The sequence below is a fragment of the Enhydra lutris genome, unplaced genomic scaffold (genome assembly GCF_002288905.1).
Source record: "Enhydra lutris kenyoni isolate GAN:26980312 unplaced genomic scaffold, ASM228890v2 scaffoldscaffold56, whole genome shotgun sequence".
NCBI lineage: Eukaryota > Metazoa > Chordata > Mammalia > Carnivora > Mustelidae > Enhydra > Enhydra lutris.
Window position 1 is genome coordinate 5,982,259 of NW_019154140.1, and position 18,207 is coordinate 6,000,465.

The following is an 18,207-nucleotide window of genomic DNA, read 5'->3' on the forward strand; positions in this document are numbered from 1 at the left end:
TCTCCACAAAGAAATTCTACCATCTTTACTTTCGAAATGGACCCGGAAAGCTGACCGCTTCTCATTTCTCAGCTATGTCACTCTGGTTCAAGCCTCAACCCCTGTATTATTCAATAACCTCTGAAATAGTCTCTTGGCTTTCACTCCTGCTCCACACAGTCTATAGTAAGATGGTGGGAATTTTCTGCCCAAACCCCTCACAATGACTCCCATAGTAAAAGCCCAAGTCTTTTCAATGGTCCCCGACCTACTTCTCTTTCTTCTCTGACTCCATCTCCTGTGTCTGTCTCTCTTGTTCACTCTAAGCTAGTCATACTCACCTCTTCATTGTTCTCTCTGTTCAGAGTTTCCTTCCCCCAGATTCCTATATGGTGCTTCCACCACCTCCCTCTGGACTTTGCTCAAATGTCAAAGGGACTTTTATCCCTTCTAGGTTCTCAGCTGGGTCTCTGTAACAAAAGACGGACTGACTAGAGAAAAGCATACATATTAGCCAGAAGAGGGATGCCTGGGTGGCTTAGTCGGTTAAGCATCTGACTCTTAATTTCAGCTCAGGTCATGATCTCAGGCTCATGAGATCAAGCCCCACACTGGGCTTGATCTGTGGGGCTCTGTGGGGGAGTTGCTTCTCTCCCTCTCTCCCCTGTGCCCCGTTTTCTTGCTCTCTCTCTCTCTCAAATAAATAAATAAATCTTAGGAAGGAAGGAAACAGAAATGAAGACATAAAGCAAGGTTAAGCCTGAGTGTTTTTCACTCTGGGTTTGATGAAGACCGGTAAGACAGATGGTACCAGCTAAGGGTTATAAACTGGGGGAACTTAACAAAGCCTGTTTGTTTGGATTCCTCTCTGATTCCTGGTGTCTTTGGAGATAAGGACGCCACTTTCTTCAGGGTTAGAGGAGGGCCTTGTGACCTGCCTCAGGGGAGGCCCCAAGGTCATTCTAGGACCTGCCATTTCAGAAGCCCCTTTGGTTTAAAATATTGGGCATGCTGTGGTGCCATATTCTGGGGTAGTGGGTCTCAAACCCTGTGACTACCCCATTTAAAATTCCAACCCACAGCCCCCGCACCTTCCCCATCCAACAATCATGTTCCTCTTCTACCTAACATTTTATTTTACTTATTTATTTATTTATTAATTTTTCAGTTGTCTGACTTCCCCGACCAAATGTCAACTCCCTAGGGCTAAGGCTTTTTTTTTTTTTTAAATATGTTATTTATGGCTATATCTCTAGCACCTAGAACAGCATCTACCACAATTATTTACTGAATGAATGAAAGAACTAGTGGATGGGCCACAGAGAGTGATCTGGACATATTTTATCATATATTACTATATACCTGGCACTCTGGGTCTATCTTCTCATTTAACCCTTACATCTAGGTAGTGATTGTTACTATCATTATTTTGCCGACAAGGAAAATCAAGCCACAAAACTGGTGACTACCGACATCATGCAGCCATTAACGACAAAATTCGTTACCAAACCCAAGTCTGTGTGGCCCCAAAGCTCCTGTATTCGCAGCTTCATAGCTCTGGCTCCAATTCACACCATCAACAGATAAGCAGTCACCATATCTCAAATCCATATCAAGGTTTAAGCAGAGGTAAGCAAGGTTTAAGGTGAGGGACTGGGTCAGTTCTGAAGGCCACGCCCTAGGCATGAATTTCACCTAACCCCTTTGTACAGCCTGTTGTGAGCCACGTTGTTTTCTGTACCGTTTCAAACATCTGGATATTCGGACCAACCTGGATGATCCGTTTACCCAAGACTTTCTGCAGGTTAACATCTGTTCTAAGTGGCGTTCGTATTCTTTCCAGACATCTGCCTGCAATAAAAACGGAAGTTGACTCTGAGAGCTACAGGTGATTGTTATAGAATGTTTCCGATAGAACAGACAAGAAGCCCATGACCGCATCACCTCTGGAAGGACAAATGAGGGATTGGGAACAAATAAAGAGAAAGGACTTGTCGCTCATACGACCTGTACCTTTTGAAGTTCTGTGCCATAAGGATTAAGGACCTGCTGAAAATAAGCAAAATAACAATGGCAGTGCGCCCTGTCTGTCCTCCCACCCAGAGGGCAGTGAAGAGGACACACCCGACGGTCCTACCCCACGGTCCCACTCCACGGTCCCACCCCACAGTCCTAAGTGTACCCAGGCCCTGAGCACTCGGTCAAGGCAAAGTCATTCGGGTTTGCTCTGGGCCTCAGCTCCATCATCTGCAATGGGAAAGATAATGATTAGAGCTTGCCTGACTTGATCAGTGGGGTCTATTGTGAGATTCTAAGTGTAAAACCTTCTACAAACATCCGTATTCCTTATCATTTAGGGGACATTAGGTGGCAAAGAAAGCAAGCCAGCTCACGGAGCTACGGAACACGAAATGCGACCCGAAGAGCAGCAGAGTATACTGTCTCCACATACTGCAGTAAGTTTCTAGAAGTAAGAAAATCGGTGGAAAATCTGTTTGGTCTCAGACAATTTTATTTTATTTATTTTATTTTTTTAAAGATTTTATTTATTTGACAGACAGAGATCACAAGCAGGCAGAGAGGCAGGCAGAGAGAGAGAGAGGAGGAAGCAGGCTCCCTGCTGAGCAGAGAGCCGGATGTGGGACTCGATCCCAGGACCCTGAGATCATGACCTGAGTGAAGGCAGAGGCTTAACCCACTGAGCCACCCAGGTGCCCCATCAGACAATTTTATTTTAAATGCAAAGAGGATAAGCAAGATTATCATCTGCATCATTCCAGATCTTCTGTTCTTTGGTCTTAGAATAACACCAATTCTGATCATCTTCCCTAAGACCTCACAAGGCCTTTCACTCTCACGATGCGCAGACGAGCTGGAACCTGGAGAACTGGAGAGATTTGAAACTTCATTTCTAGAATCAAATAATGGCCAATTTTCAGTTATGTAATACACGGCTCTGAATTTCAAAATGCTGAAGTCACCCATTAGGTTCTAGATGCAGCCTTGCCTTGAGACACATAACGAGTGTATGAAAAACCATGGGGGAAGAAATGCAAAATAACCTGATTTATGGTTATTGGTAAGAGAATAAAAACAATGTGTGATGGGTGGAATTCGTGAGCCACACACTAAGTATTCAACAAAGTAACGTGAAACGACATTTCTCAGGAAAAGGCAGCTAGGCTGCTTTATAGGCCGGTTTACCCAAATAACACAGTATTAAAAAACAAACAAATAAACAAACAAAAACTAAGTGCAGAGGGAGTGAATTTCTGAACTGTTTTGGAGCCTATTACTTGGTGAGGAAACACTCAGTCTTAAAGTGTTTAAAACACCATAGATGGTTCACAGTTTGGGGAAAAACTTTTTTTAGAGCTTCATTTCTTCATTTTTCCTTTCTTCTGATTCTTTCCCTCCTTTGCTTTCATCTTGGTATTTGTAGGAAGTGAGTATTTCTTGGCCTCCAAATCATGTCCTTTCAGACCCCAGAAAACAAAACCAGGCGCTTATCTTAACCCAGGGGAAGACCCCGCCCCCTCCCCGACCCCCTCCTCTCCTTGCTCCAGTTCCCTGGGGGTTTCCCCAAACCCGTGGAAGAGCAGGGGGGGATCAGCAGGTCCTTGTGGGTCTGCCAGGTTCTGAGCTCACCCGGGCCTATCGTCCTCTGTGTCCGTGGCCTGGGCTGCTCCCCTACACACATGGCCATGGAAGGTCAAGGGAAAGGATTTGAAAGTGCCCATGTAAACTAATGCAGCACACAAAAGTGCAGGATTATTACTATAAAAAATTAATTAGAAAAGGGGGCAATCTTCTTATCATTTCCTCATTTCCCTTTCCTCACTTCCTCTTTCTCTGCCCTCCCCGCCCATCTTTCTCTCCTTCCCCACTCTGCTTTCTCAACGGGGAACACATACAAGGTAAGAAGAGCCCAGAGTCTTGAATTGTTAAAACAGAACAAAGTTTAAGAGTCCATATAAACTACACCCAAATTACTGAGAAATGTGAAATGAAAACCAGCTCGGCCCCAGATTCCAGGAAAATGCTACATTTTGGGTTTACTTGATACTTTGTGTTTTCACATGGGTCATGTCTTCAAGCTTTGGTCATTAGTCTTCCACTTCCTAATGCAAAGAACTAAATGCTGACTCGTGTCATTTGCCTCAGATACCACCGGAAATGGCATCTTCTCCCCAGCCGCTGGCTCGCGAAACTAGCAGCACGCAGAGGTGAACTTATCTGCCTAGCAGCCGGGGCTCTGGGCTCTCCAAATCCGGGCTCTCCAAATCCTGGCCCTCGGATCGACAGCGGACAAAGGAATCTGTCCAGGGAAGAGATCTAGAGTCAACTGAGAGGTACACTTTTATCACCAGTTACTTTAATGAGTAAGTACTTTGCAGTTTTCCCATTTGATTTTAAGCATTAATTTCACATTTCTGAGCAGCCTTTCTTAGGCTCCTCCCTTCTTGGGCACTTACTTTAGAGCGGAATCACCAACCCATCCCCTTCACCCTACCCCCACTTAACTGGACAGCCAGAACGAGACAACTGTTATTTTGTAAGGAGAAGGATTCATGATTGATAAACTACTCTATCTCTGAAAACATACAGTAAAGAGAGACAAGACAGTTGTGAACAGGAGAAAGGACGAGAAGCATCTGTTGTCTGCGCAATCTTGTAGGTTGTGGTTGACCACAGAGGCTTGGCGTCAGTCTTGACTCCCAGCTCTGCTTTTTATAAAATAGATGACCTTGGGCGGATGACTCAATCTTCCAAACAATTTTTCGGATGTGTAAAAAGGAGAAAAAGAAAATACCGATGTCACAGGGTTCTTAGGAGGAGTGAAGAGATAGCTGAAACACGGAGCACACGGGGTGATGTGGATACTAAACATTACAGAATAACAGGTGAAATTAGCATTTCTAAATAATAAACTAAGGCCTCCATTCAACCGGAAAGCTCTCTTAACTAGTGAAACCCATCCCTCAAACGTGCTGAGGTGGCTCAGAATAACAATGATTAACATTTGTAAAGTTGACAGAGCATCTCATCTGATTTCCACGATGAACCCTAAGGTAGGCAGTTCCAGGCTGTTGACCCGATTTTGTTAGAAGGGATAGGGGAGAAGTTGAGAGCCCGGCTGAATGTGACAGTAGGAAAAGCAGCTCAGGGGTCCAAACTTCCTGCTGAAGGGAAGAAAACATGACTGGGGAAAAGCCAGTATCAGACTGAGTGCAGACGTTCCTTTCTCCAACTGAACTTCTCACGCCTTGGACCTTGCCCCTCTTCTGGTTCCAAGCCATAGCGTTCGGAATGGGCAAAATCCTCAGTCCTGCTGCCAGCACCCAGAGCAGTGGGAACGCAGGCCTTCCAGAACTTTCTACAACAAAGTATGGCCAGGGAGAAGGCAGACAGAGACTGACTCTTAGAATTCCCTTTTCAAATTCAAACCCTTTTTTCTCATAGAAGCACTATTGCACTTAGCATTCAGATACTACATTGTTAACAAGAATAACAGCAGTAATAAAAGAATCTCCATTTTAAGAGCTCTTTCGCTCTTAAAGTATTGGATAAGCACTGGAGGCCATTTCTCCCATTTAAAAGCTGAAGTGAGCATCTCTCACAGAGATGAAGCGAGCTCTGGACATAGCGAACCCCCAGCCTGCCAACTCGGCCTCACGTTCACATCCCCCCCTTCAGTTGGTTTTTGTGGCCATTCCTGGAGACAGAATTTTCAGAATCCAACCTGTCCATCAGTTGAAAGCAACTTCGTCATCACTGGCTCCCCCTTCCCCTTCCTTTCAAACCGTGGGAACTTTTTGTTCAACCACCGGTTAGAATCTGGGAATAGTCAGCCTAAGTCTAAAAAACCTGAGGCACAAAGAGAGCTTTAGCGCAGCACTGACTTTTCCAAGGACTCACAAGGAGGAACAGTTAACTATCAGTGATACGAGCGCACCTAAGTTAACTTCATCCCCGCTCTGTCTCCTCAAGGGAAAAACTTAAAGCTGTGTACAAAACATGGCTTTGTTTTGTTTTTCAGCAGAGAATGAAAAGGAAAACGAGATGCCAATATTTTTTTTTCTAGATAAGACTATTTTTTCCTCTCCATCTCCACTAATTATTTACGGCTGGGGTTAAAAGCTCAGGCTGTGGAGCCATATTTCCTCCTAAAGAAACAAAACAGTCTCTGAAGCTGATCTCATCCATCAGAAGATTCATTGGCAACGACAGACAGTTCTGTCATTCGCTGGCTGGACAGCCTTGGGTGATGTACATAACCTCTCCAAGCCTCAGTTTCCTTCTCCATACAATGGAGAATATAAGAGTTTCTACCTCACCAGGTTGTGGGCAGAGAGAAGACTTGGAACACAGTAACTGCTCAGTGAATACTAACCAGTATGCGGAAGGCATTGGGCCTCGAGGGATAGCAGAATGGGTGAGACCCACCTCTGCCATCCAGGACTAGGATATACCGGGGTTGGAGGGCACATGGATGGTTAATCATAGTACAAACCAGAACCGAGTGCTCTCTAAAGGGGGTCACCATTAGAATCAGATTTCTCTGGGGAGAAAAAGACTTTCAGACAGACCTGCATTCGAGCTGGATCTTAAGGCAGAAACAGAATTTCAGTAGAGGAAGGGGCTAGGGAACATGGACGCTGAGCCACAGAGCAAAGACGAAGAGATGAGAAAACGCTCTCTGGGGATACACGGGCTCCAAAGCTCATCCACAGGGGTCGGGGAGCTGCAAAGGACGAAGCGTCATCTGCTAGGTTAAAAAACAAAGTTTCTCAATACAAAATGCTGGGAGTCAGGCGCTATAGCATACCAAATGAAAGTGAAGGCAGTAAAGTCAAAACCCCAGAGGATCACATTTTAGGTAAGCAAACACAACCTAACAACAGACCATTTTAGAAGTCTTTCAAAGTGAAGACACACTTCTTTAAGGATTAAGGATAATTAATGGAAAGTAAAAAAAAAAAGTTCATCATAAAATCTAAGAAAACAGAGGTGAAATTGGGTCACTGGGCTCAGCTTCCCAAAATATATTGCAACATCCTCCTCCCTAAACCCTATCCTCAAGAATTACATCTCATTTTTGTAATGCCAGGAAATAGTTGAACTGTTCTCCATCCAGGCTCTCATTCAAGGATTTTGAGGTTTTCAGGAATAGTGGAAGCAGCCGCGGTCATGAACCATAAAAAATCCCTTGATACACGCATTTCAGAAACAGAGGTTATTTCCACCTGGTTCTCCCCAACCACTGTTGCACGCATAAATGATAACAGCAGCTCTCGGAAAACGGGAAGCAAGAATACGCGGCCGTCATTCCCACAGGTGATCGGTTTTTACCTTTAGGAAGATTGTCCAAAGGTCGCAAGAGAATTATCTCAGGAATTCAGCCACAGTTTGATGGTAGGATAAACGGGCGTCTAGAGAATTTGAAAGTGATAAGAGGCCCATACAGACGGTTCCTCCTTGCCCCCTCCTTCTCCCCGCCCCCTGGGAACTTTATTCTACTCACCTGAATAGGTCTGGAACTCAGGAGAAAAGTTTGGGCTGGCTAAATTCGTTGAGCACTTAAAAATGCGGCAGACCTCACGCTAATGGATTTGTTCAAGTAACCCTCAATTCATAATATTGTTCTCGTTTTGTTGATGAGGGCTCTGAAGTGCAAAAAAAATTTTACGTAAGCTGCCCGGGGTCGCAGAGGCGAGCAAGCAGTGCAACCGGATGTAAACCCAGGGGGCTGACTCCGGGGCCCCCTCCGAGCTGCTGCGCTTTGCCACAATTCAGGAGTCATCTGCATACAAATGGTGATTGATAAGGAGACCGAATAATTTGTTTCCATCCGAAGTGGGACTTTTTTTTGGTGGGGGGAGGGGTGCCCTTAAGAACTGCGCGGGGAGAACGGGGCAGGGGGGTGGTAAGCCAGAACCGTGTAGGGCAAATTGAGCAGTGTGATCACCGTGTTGACGGATGCCGTGAGAGTGGACAGACTTACCGAGGGAAAGAAGGTTGAAGAAAAGAAGAAAGGAGACGATTAGTGGGTCCCGAGAGAGACCAACAGTTGGGGAATTGCCCGAGAAAGAGAAACTGACACAGGATCCTGGGGGAGGTGAGCCGGGAGACAAGGGTGTCAGTCTCGGGCAGTTATCCGAAGGGAGTCACCCTGGGGGGCCCTGGCCCCCTGAGGAGCTGGGAACGAGGCTGGGGTGATAAGGACCAGGAGGTGGCCATTGACAGGGTCGGTGGGGAAATCACTGGTCGTTTACTGACCACCATTTCTCCGGGTTGGTGGAGTTGGAAGCAGCATTTAAGTAAGAGGAGGAGTGAGTGGGAGGTGAGGACCTAGCCACAGGCAGTGCAAACAACTCTTTTTGAAAGTGGCCTTGAAGGGGAAGCAAAAGATAGGACTGTCTGGAGGTGGAGTCAAAGAAGTTTCCTTTTTTTCTAAAGCAAGAAACCAGAATGTGTTTAGTGCTTAAGGGAAGGGACCTGCCAAAGAAGAGGGGAGAAAAAGTAGAATGCATAATAATCCGCTCTCCAGGGGACATTCTGGAGCAGAGTTCCTGAGAAGGTGGAAGGGCGAGGCGCCTGAGCTGAGGAACTACCTTTACACCTGAGGAGGTAAAGCTCTGCCCCTGTGGGAGGGAGGAGAACGGGAGTGTGGGCAGGAAGGTTCCATGGAGGGAACGGGGAGCGAGGTGCTGTCTGCAGGCTTGGGTTTTTTCCGGGGTCCCTGAGGGGAGAGGTGGTTGTGCCCAAGGTTTAAGGGTGCCTAAGGCAAGGCAGGCACCGTACTAGGCCCTTCAAAGACATTGACGTGATCTCTTTTCCTCTTCACTGTTGTTCAGTGAGGTAGGCGATCTTACTTACCCTTGTTTGACACCAGAGGAAACGGTGGCTCAGCACTGTGGGCAATCAGCCTAAGAGCTCACAGCTGTTTGGGGCCAGAGTCCACATCTATCTTCATTATCTACTGGAAGGGAAAGCCCACTCCCTGCCTTTCCGTTATCTTGCAGGCTTCGGGGAGTAATGGGGAGGGAGTTAGCGGATGTCGTTTAAATAATGGTTTGAGACCAGAATGTGGGAGTTCGTCAAAGACTGTTCAGGATTGAAATCCTATTTTTGTTTATAAGAACTGCTTTTTTTTTAAATTTTTTAAAGATTTTATTTATTATTTATTTGACAGGCAGAGATCACAAGTAGGCAGAGAGGTAGGCAGAGAGAGAGGGGGAAGCAGGCTCCCCGCCAAGCAGAGAGCCAATGTGGGGCTCGATCCCAGGACCCTGGGATCATGACCTGAACCGAAGGCAGAGGCTTTAACCCACTCAGCCACCCAGTTTCAAATATTTTTTAACTTTAAATATTTAAAGTATTTAAAATATTAAAAATTTAAAATATTTTTAAACTTAAAAGAGATCCTTTCGTAAAACAAGAGCTGTTATTGGTGTTGCTTTTTAGTATATGTGCTGCCGAAGCGAGCACTTGGTGTTGCTTTTTAATGGGTCTCTTTGAATAAAGGCTCCATAGTTTATCTTTCTTTTTTTTGGAGAGGTTACCTGCTATGAACCCCCACTTCATTCGTAAAGAATGTTACCTGTGTTTCTTTATAAAGTCCATAGCAACATTTTCTGTTAGCCTATCACTATGGGAAAAAATATGCTCCCTTATGGATTTTTAATTTTTTTTTAAGATTTTATTTATTTGTCAGAAAGAGCAAGTGAGCACAAGCAGAGAGAGCAGCAGGCAGAAGGAGAAGCAGGCTCCCTGCTGAGTTGGGAGCCCCTGTGGGACTGGATCCCAGGACCCTGGGATCATAACCTGAGCCAAAGGCAGACGCTTAACTGAGCCACCCAGGCGTCCCCCCCCTTACAGATTTTTAAACTTGGTAACTTTCAGACTCTTAAAGCATGTGAAATTCTTCTGTGGATATTTTATTGCGAAAGAATCACAGATTTAAGGTGGTGGCTCTGTAGGGATGGTGATGATACTGATTGAATAGGTCTGCAGGGATTCCTGCCTCCACAAGGAAAACTTGTGGTTATGTGGAACCTGCTTTGAAGTTTCAGATTTCCATTTACATCACGTGTGTTTGAGGTGTTAGACGTGGTGAGGACTCGCTGAATAGGCAAGTTAGAAATATGGGCCATATGGTAGGGTTGGGTGATACCGGGATGGGGTAGAGCAAACCTGACAGTAGTTAGTGGGGGAGGGGGATGAGTCAAATTTGCAGAATGACAACTGTCAGAGCCCCATATAGACCCAGGTGTTCTCTAAATTGCTGCTGAATTAATTAATTGGACTGCCCATCTGAGAGCCCTCTTTTAGGGGTGAGATTATTTGGAGTGGAGGGATTAGCATTGGACTTTTTCCTGGCTGATAAGTTGCAAATGATTTGCCATTATTTACCATAGTATCTCACAATACTTTGTGTTTTTTACTTTATGTGTTTTTTTAAATTTACTCCTAAAACCACTTTTTAAAAATAGTAGGCCTGCTGCCTCCTTTTTTGCATTCTATAGAAGAGTGTGTGTTAGCTGACTTGGCCCAGAGCAAAAGATGAGTTTCTTGAGCAATCAGCAAACCTCAGGCCATTTGTTAAGCTTTCCCAAAGAGAAGTTTGAATTGTTTTTCTTCTTCGAAAACTTTATATGGCATGCAATTTAATTTTTGACAAGGTGAAAGCCTGCTTAGAAAAAACTTAGCAGATGCCAAGACATTAAGGCAAATTCCTGAAAAATTATTGCATTTGTACCATCTATTCCATTAAAATGTAAGGGAATCTTGGAAAGTTCAAAACATTGATTTGATTACCAAAAATGCAGTTAGAAGGAAGTGAACTATTTATATTCCCAGGATAATGTTGCCTTAAGACGGTTAGTCTTCTGCAAGAAACTTTTAAACTAGTTACAGGTACTTCCTACAACTACTCAAAACAACATCCTAACCGTTAGAGATTACCTCTGATTTAAGACTTCATTGCAGGGTCTCTAGGGCCGCCGACCTATCTCTGTGTCTGTCTTCCTGTAATTAAAGATCAGTAAGAAAAGAAAAAAAAATTAACCTAATTTCTACAACAATTGATTAATGAGAAGCAAATGTTACATGTTTGGTTTGTGATAGTTATACAGCAATAGTCAGTGATTTATAAGTCGTGGCTTATGAAGCTATTAAAAAATTAATTACCCCCAAAGAAATCTAAGAAAAATGCTTGAAAGTCATTTATTATAGTAGTAGCCATTATTAATGTATGTTTCTGTCAGAGCTTTAGTCAAAGTCCAAATAGAACCCACGGAACTAGCTTAAAAATATGATTTCAGGAATCACCATGAAACTCTTTTAAAAAACTAAAAGGTGTTAATTTGAGGTTGGAATCGCATATTGCAAGGCTCACGGGCCCATCTCCCCCGCCCCCATCTCCCCCGCCCCCTTGACTCCTCCAGCAGGCTTCCCCTCTTCATTTGCATTCATCATCCTTTGTAGCTAGCACCTTCCATATTTGCCTCTTATGTGTCCCTTCCCTTGCTGCTGCTCTTAAAAGAAGAGACTGCCTTTTCACACGTAGTCCTTCCACCTAGTACAGTATCAGGTTTGCAATGATCTTTATTGAATGAATGAATGAGTGAGTCACTCTTATCTATAAAATCGCTACCCAAACTAAATAAGTGAGTTGAGCAAATTTGAAGCGAAGAAAGAAGCCTAGGCTCGAAAGACCAGTAATCTGTTTTCAAATCCTTTTTTTGTTTCAGTTTTTTGGAAATAAAAAGAGCTCTGAAAATGAAACTTACCAACCTTTGTTTTTAGAGTTAGCTCTGATTTATTCTTCATTCATCAACACGCCCCACAAAGTCACTTTGGTTTTGTTGGGGTTTTTTTTAATGCTATTTTTTTTTAAAGATTTTATTTATTTATTTGTCAGAGAGAGAGAGCGCGTGCGCGAGCGAGCACAGGCCAACAGAGTGGCAGGCAGAGGCAGAGAGAGAAGCAGGCTCCCTGCCGAGCACGGAGCTTGATGTGGGACCCTGGGATCATGACCTGAGTGGAAGGCAGCCGCTTAACCAACTGAGCCACCCAGGCGTCCCTTGTTGGGTTTTGTTAGGTAGTGCTTGGTATCTTTTTTAAGCCATTCTTTCCCAGGGTTATAGTCCCGGGTTGTCTGATTTGTTAATCCTGTTACAGTCAGTGGTGCTCTTGATCAAGAATTTCATGAATTTCCTTTTCAGTATAACTTCTAACTAGAGTGCTCTTTCCAGTCATTTCCTCCTCCCTTCTTTTCCACAGTCTGTTCTGCTTCCCTGTGCCACCGCAGAAGAACAATGAGAAATTCCTAGGGAGACCTTTTGCCCAGTTTTGACTCTGAGCTCTTAGCGCATTATCTGGGTAGGTTAAGTTCCCTGGTGGGGACACAGGACAGCCAGGATTCCTCACACACTCAGAAGGCCTAGGAGTCTGCAGAATTGTGTTTTGGTTATTCTAAAATCCAGGTCACTTACTTTTTTTTTTTCTTTCTTTTTTTTTTTTAAATATTTTATTTATTTATTTGACAGACAGAGATCACAAGTAGGCAGAGAGGCAGGCAGAGAGAGAGGAGGAAGCAGGCTCCCCGCTGAGCAGAGAGCCCGATGCAGAGCTCGATCCCAGGACCCTGGGATCATGACCTGAGCCGAAGGAAGAGGCTTTAACCCACTGAGCCACCCAGGCGCCCCTAGGTCACTTACTTTTGACATGTCTCTTGGTAGAGATTAAGGTAGGGGATGAACTATGTATACTGTCACTCATAGTCCCCTCCCCCCACCTCCCCTGTGCACATAAACCACCTCTCCTGGGCAGGCAGAGGAAAGGGTTGCCTGCCTGTGCCTTAAAGACACACCAAAGCACTCTTCTGTCTTGTCTTCAAACACCTCCCTAACAGGAGCCAAGATTTTCCATTCAGACCAGCCTACTTGGCATTCTGCTATAAGGGAGCGCTCCCAACAGAGACAGACTTTGGTGTTGGTGGTTTTAAATTTTAGCTCCATTGCATCGATGTCCTTCCCTATAGATTGGAAATGATAAAAATTATCTCGTAAATAGGATTACATTTGTAAAGCAGCTGGCCTCCGGTAGCCATTCAACAAACATTGATTTTACTTTATTTGAAATCTTTCACTTGGATTACCTCATTGGCTCAGCACAGAACCCTGCTAGACAAACAGGACAAACCCTGTAAATCCGCCCCCCACCCTTAATAGTTGATTAACCTGGTATTTTGAAACTTGCTCCATAATTATAACTAACCCTTATCCATATCCATGCTTACTACTGGTCAGGGATTGTTCTAACCATTTTATATTGGGTCCTCCCGTGAAATCTGAAGCGGACACTCAAAGTCCTATTTTGCAGATGAGGAAAATTGAGGCAGAGAAAGACTAATAAGTAAGTGCCCAAGGACGAAGAGCTGGTAAATAGTTGGGATTCATACCCAAGTAGTGTTGCTCCCAAAGCAGTGCTCTTCACCAGTATACTTCAGTTTCTCTGTTTCCCACAGCATCTGAGTGGTGGGTTGGACTCCCGCCTGTGAGTCCCAGTCTAGAGGGCTTCACATCCAGGAAACAAAGTACCCTGCCTAGAGAGCCACCAGGTTATCAGAGCTGCCCACTCACCGCAGGGATAGTACTCCAATGGAAAGGGATGGTGTTCAGTATCTTACGGGACAAGGCCCAGGTTGGGAGCAGAGTGCCAGCCCAGAGAGAACACAAGAGTGGCACCATGAGAACCCGAGAAATTTTGGGAGGAGGTTTCCCCCTTCCCTTTGCACCTTGGAGACTGGGGTCTGGGGCAGGGGAGTACTTATGTTCACAAAGCCCCTGAAAGTCCTCAGCACCTGTTTTCTATGTTCATGGCTCTTAGCACTTTGTGTCATAGTTCCCACTGACTGTTTCTGATCTGCTCCTGAAGGGCGTGACCAGGTTGTACTCATTTTTATACCCCCTCTGGGGATCACCAAGTAGACACCTAACAAGTATGAGAAATCATTCCAAAGGAACATGCCTGAGCCCCAGAGGGATCTGGAGTTTGCTTAAGGTGTTATTTCGTTGTACCGCGATGAGCTCTATCCTCTTTTGAAGCTTTTTTTTTTTTTTTTTTTTTTTCCTATTTTCTGATAACAAAAACATTGGAATGAAGATTCTTTGGGGGAAAAATAAGCCAATATTTTCAACTGTTCTCTTAGGGCAACTCTTCGAGACCACCCATGTTCATGTTTTTATTTTTGTACTTGTACCCATTTAAAACCACAAATAGTATAGCTTTGATAAACTGTAATTTAATAATAGCTATCCATCCACCCCTCTTAAAATGCCTACTGATACCTAAATCCTACGAGTATCAAGCCACAGTAGATTTTATTGGCTTCTGTGTAAGTGTATGGGTGGATGCCGTGTTCTTCCCCATGTGAGATCTGTTGGTGATACTGAAGTGTGTTTTTACCTTTTATTCATTAATGGATATGGTGTAAATGACAACTTTAAAATAAAGTTTTGAAGATGAGTTTCACAACTCTTAATGTTTTATGCAAAGTGCTCAGGAGGAAATACTCTTCTTCTACCCTGTTAGGTTCTGTTATGGAGCCCTGTCCATTAAAGACAGGTTAAAAGGAGAAATAGCACACAGTTTTTACCAATATTTATGTGCACAGGACTTCACATAGTAGAAACTCAAAGAAGCAGATTTCAGGGGCTTATATATCATTTTAACAAAGGAAGAACAGGTTTGGGTTTCTTGGGATGATGAATTGTGAAAACTCAGAAATACATAGCAGATCTAATAGAAAATCGGGGTTATTTTAGTAAAGTCGGCTTATGCAAACTCATCTTGGTGTTGACAGCTCCCTGTCTTCTTCCTTGACTCTTCTCCCTGGTGGGGAAAGGAGCACCTGCCTCAAAGGGAAATTTATACACTGCCTTGAGGCGGAGAACTTTTCATGTGTCTGCTGATTCTTAGTCGCTTTCAGCTCAAAATAATCCTTATTTTAAAACGTCATTATTTGGGGATGGCATGTTCTAATCGTCTTCCTATGGAAAGCAAAGAATATTACAGCTGTAACATGTGAATTATTTCCAGTGTTATTGCCCTTTTTTACAAATCAGACTCTCTGCTGAGCAGGGAGCCCACATGGGGCTTGATCACAGGACCCCAGGATCATGACCCAAATTGAAGGCAGACATTTAACCAACTGAGCCACCCAGGCGCCCCATACTTTTCCTTTCTGTTGTTTGTTGCATTTCATTGAATTCTTTTGAAGTTATTAAAAGAAACATACAATTATATAAAGTATATTTACAGAAAAGGAGGGAAGGCAAGTCACCCGTTATCCTACTTTTCTCTTAAAAGCTCTGTTTTTGCATATTTTCTTTCAATGATATGTTTCCTATAGTTCCAGCAACACAGGGCTCACATGTGACATGTAACCTCTTTAGTTTAACATATCACAGTGTTCCCGCATCCTTTCTCACTCACCATCTTCATTGTGAAGCAGCTGGAAAGTCTGCCTCTCCATTCTCCAGGGGTCAGACACCCGAGCTGCCTTCTCAGAAGCAGTTTCCCCTCTAGCCAGGGGAGGGCCTGGGGTTTGGTCGCTTCAGACCTGGTGGGACTCTGGCCTCCCAAGAGCCACAGGGCAGGGGTTCACAGGTCAAGGTGAGGCGTGGCCAAGCAGGGCTCCCTTCTTGCTGTCTTCCCACTCCCAGGCCAACCCTCCATCCCCTTCCTCGAGAACCCCCCCCCCCCCCAGCCACTCTCTCCTTCTGTCCTAGCGATCTGAAGACCTGCCGCATGCCCTGGGCGCCATGGTCCACCTGCAGGCCTCTGAAGTGCAGCAGCTGCTCCACAACAAGTTCGTGGTCATCCTGGGAGACTCCGTCCAAAGGGCGGTGTACAAGGACCTGGTGCTCCTGCTGCAGAAGGACTGCCTGCTCACTACCAACCAACTCAAGGCCAAGGGGGAGGAGACCTTTGAAAAGGACAAGCTGGTGGACGGAGGCCAGATGGGCCCCATGCACAATGGCATCCAGTACCGGGAGGTCCGCCAGTTCTGCGACGACCACCACCTGGTGCGCTTCTACTTCCTCACGCGCGTCTACTCCAGCTACCTGGAGGCCGTCCTGCAGGAGCTGCAGTCCAGCGAGCACGGCCTCCCGGATGTGATCATCATGAACTCGTGCCTCTGGGACCTGTCCAGGTATGGCCCGGACTCCTGGCAGAGCTACCTGAAGAACCTGGAGAGCCTGTTCGGGCTCCTGGGCCAGGTGCTGCCCAAGTCGTGCCTGCTGGTGTGGAACACGGCCATGCCCGTGGGCGAGCAGATCACGGCGGGCTTCCTGCCGCTCGAGCGCCAGCCTGGGGATGACTCCCTGAGGGTCCAAGTCATTGAAGCCAACTTCTACAGCTCTACCGAGGCGAAGAAGCACGGCTTTGACGTGCTGGACTTGCACTTCCACTTCCGCCACGCGGAGCAGCACCTGCAGCGTGACGGTGTGCACTGGGACGAGCGCGCGCACCGCCACCTCTCCCAGCTGCTGCTGGCGCACGTTGCCGACGCCTGGGGCGTGGAGCTGCCGCAGAGCGACAGTGTGGGCTTGTCGACCCAGGCCGGCCCGGCGATGGGGGGACGCGGCCGGGGCGTTCAGAGGCGGAGGCAGGCTGGCAGGGTTCCACGGGCTTTCCCGCCCTCAAGATGCGGCCCCCTACTCCCGAGTCCCCTTCTGCCTCTGCCCCAGCCTCCCCGCCTGCCCTTGCCCCCACAGCCTCATCCCTTTCCTTTTGATCCAGCGATGCCGCAGTTCCTCTTTTGTCCCCAAGATACGAATTTTGCCTCAGACGAGCCTTTCCAGTCGGATCAGATTTCAAACTATTTCCATTCAGATGTCCTCTCACCGACCCAGACAGGATTTTCCTCTGAAGATGACTTCATGATCGATCCTCAGCCCCCGGTGCCCCCTGGCCCCGTACCCTATCTGCAGCGAGCCCCTGTGGTTCATAGGGTCTTCCCCCGCTATGTGCCTCGTGGTCCCTATGCGCCCTGGGGTCGGCGGCCGAGATCTTCCAGGAGACGGGCCCATTCCCGCCCACAGCCAAGGCCTCAGTAAACCCTCCTCATGTTTGTGGACTGGACAGATCATCTAACTCTCCCGAAACAGACTGACCTTGTTAACTTAAGCCTTTGGTCCGTGCTCAGACTTTCGTTCAGTCATTGCTGTCACCAGTAATGGCAGGGAAGGGCCGTCTCCTCCATTTTTGTTGACTATGGCCTCTTCCTCTGTTCTCGGGGGGTGACCAAGCATTATTCCCACCTCCCCCACTCCCTATTCTTTCTCCTTTTTGTAAACGGAAAATGGAAATAAAGAAGTTGTTTCATGAAAGTAGTGGGTTTCGGGTGTGTCTATATTTAAATGGTGCCTCTCCCTTCCATTAAGAATTAGCTTCTTAAAAAGCAAGGACAGTATCTGCTCACTGTTCATGGCATCTACTTTACGATAAACTACTCAAAGTGGAATTTGTCTAAAACTGTTCTGAAGGTTTCCATAAGTTGGACCTGATTCCTTGCCAATCAACAGAAGAACTTGAACTTTTTATGATATTTTCCAGAGTTTCTCAAAGAGTCATTGAATTGTAAAACCGGGAAAGCTAAATAAATAATATTTAACTGACACAAACAAGGAAACAAGCTGAGAGAGGTGAGTGACTTGTCCTAGGTCATAAAAAAATCCCTCTTCCACAAGTCTTTCCTAGTTTATACGAGTTTCTGACTGACATGAACTTTCAGACCGTGGGGACTGATTGCTACCACAGTGATGTCATGCTAAGAGGGACAGTTAACCAAACATTGTCTTTCTATGAAAATGATGGTGAAAACCGCTATACTTCCATAATTCCAGAAGCTTACTGGTTAGTTATGCAATGTATGTAGAATGCATGGCATGCTCATGACTTTGTGATTTCTTTGAAGAGTCTCATGTTTGGGACTTGAGAAAATTAGAAAAAAGTAAGTTGCACTCAATGACAACATCTATCACCGTTACAGAATAAAACTACCGTTTGGAAGGGGCCACCCGGCGCACAACTCTGACAGGCGGCCGTGGCCATCTCTTTACTGTTTTGTGGAAATGTTAACATCATGAAGACTTAATATGCTAGGGCCTTTATCACCCTAGACTCATGAAATGTTAATACTTGTATAAGATA

General features: G+C 45.6%; 1 protein-coding gene and 1 long non-coding RNA gene across 3 annotated transcripts; one reads left to right on the forward strand and one right to left on the reverse strand.

Moving 5' to 3' along the window:
* Positions 1 to 3,820: 3,820 nt before the first annotated feature.
* On the reverse strand, positions 3,821 to 7,832 carry LOC111157780. Its single transcript, XR_002641320.1, has 3 exons — positions 7,505 to 7,832; positions 7,333 to 7,412; positions 3,821 to 4,297 (listed from the first exon to the last, which is right to left on the reverse strand). It is a non-coding gene; the product is annotated as an uncharacterized LOC111157780 (long non-coding RNA).
* On the forward strand, positions 4,231 to 17,359 carry LOC111157778 (PC-esterase domain containing 1B). 2 transcript variants are annotated; one of them, XM_022519405.1, is made up of 3 exons: positions 8,064 to 8,098; positions 8,531 to 8,610; positions 15,780 to 17,359. In XM_022519405.1, exon 3 carries the CDS (start codon positions 15,813 to 15,815, stop codon positions 17,109 to 17,111), a length of 1,299 nt encoding a protein of 432 aa, XP_022375113.1. In that variant the 5' UTR covers positions 8,064 to 8,098; positions 8,531 to 8,610; positions 15,780 to 15,812; the 3' UTR covers positions 17,112 to 17,359. The 2 variants fall into 2 exon arrangements, with proteins under 2 accessions (XP_022375114.1, XP_022375113.1); XM_022519406.1 differs by lacking the exons at positions 8,064 to 8,098; positions 8,531 to 8,610 and adding an exon at positions 4,231 to 4,361.
* Positions 17,360 to 18,207: the final 848 nt, after the last annotated feature.

Coding starts and splice junctions, on each gene's coding strand:
- LOC111157778 (XM_022519406.1), top strand. CDS start 15,813: ATGGTCCACCTGCAGGCCTCTGAAGTGCAGCAGCTGCTCCACAACAAG.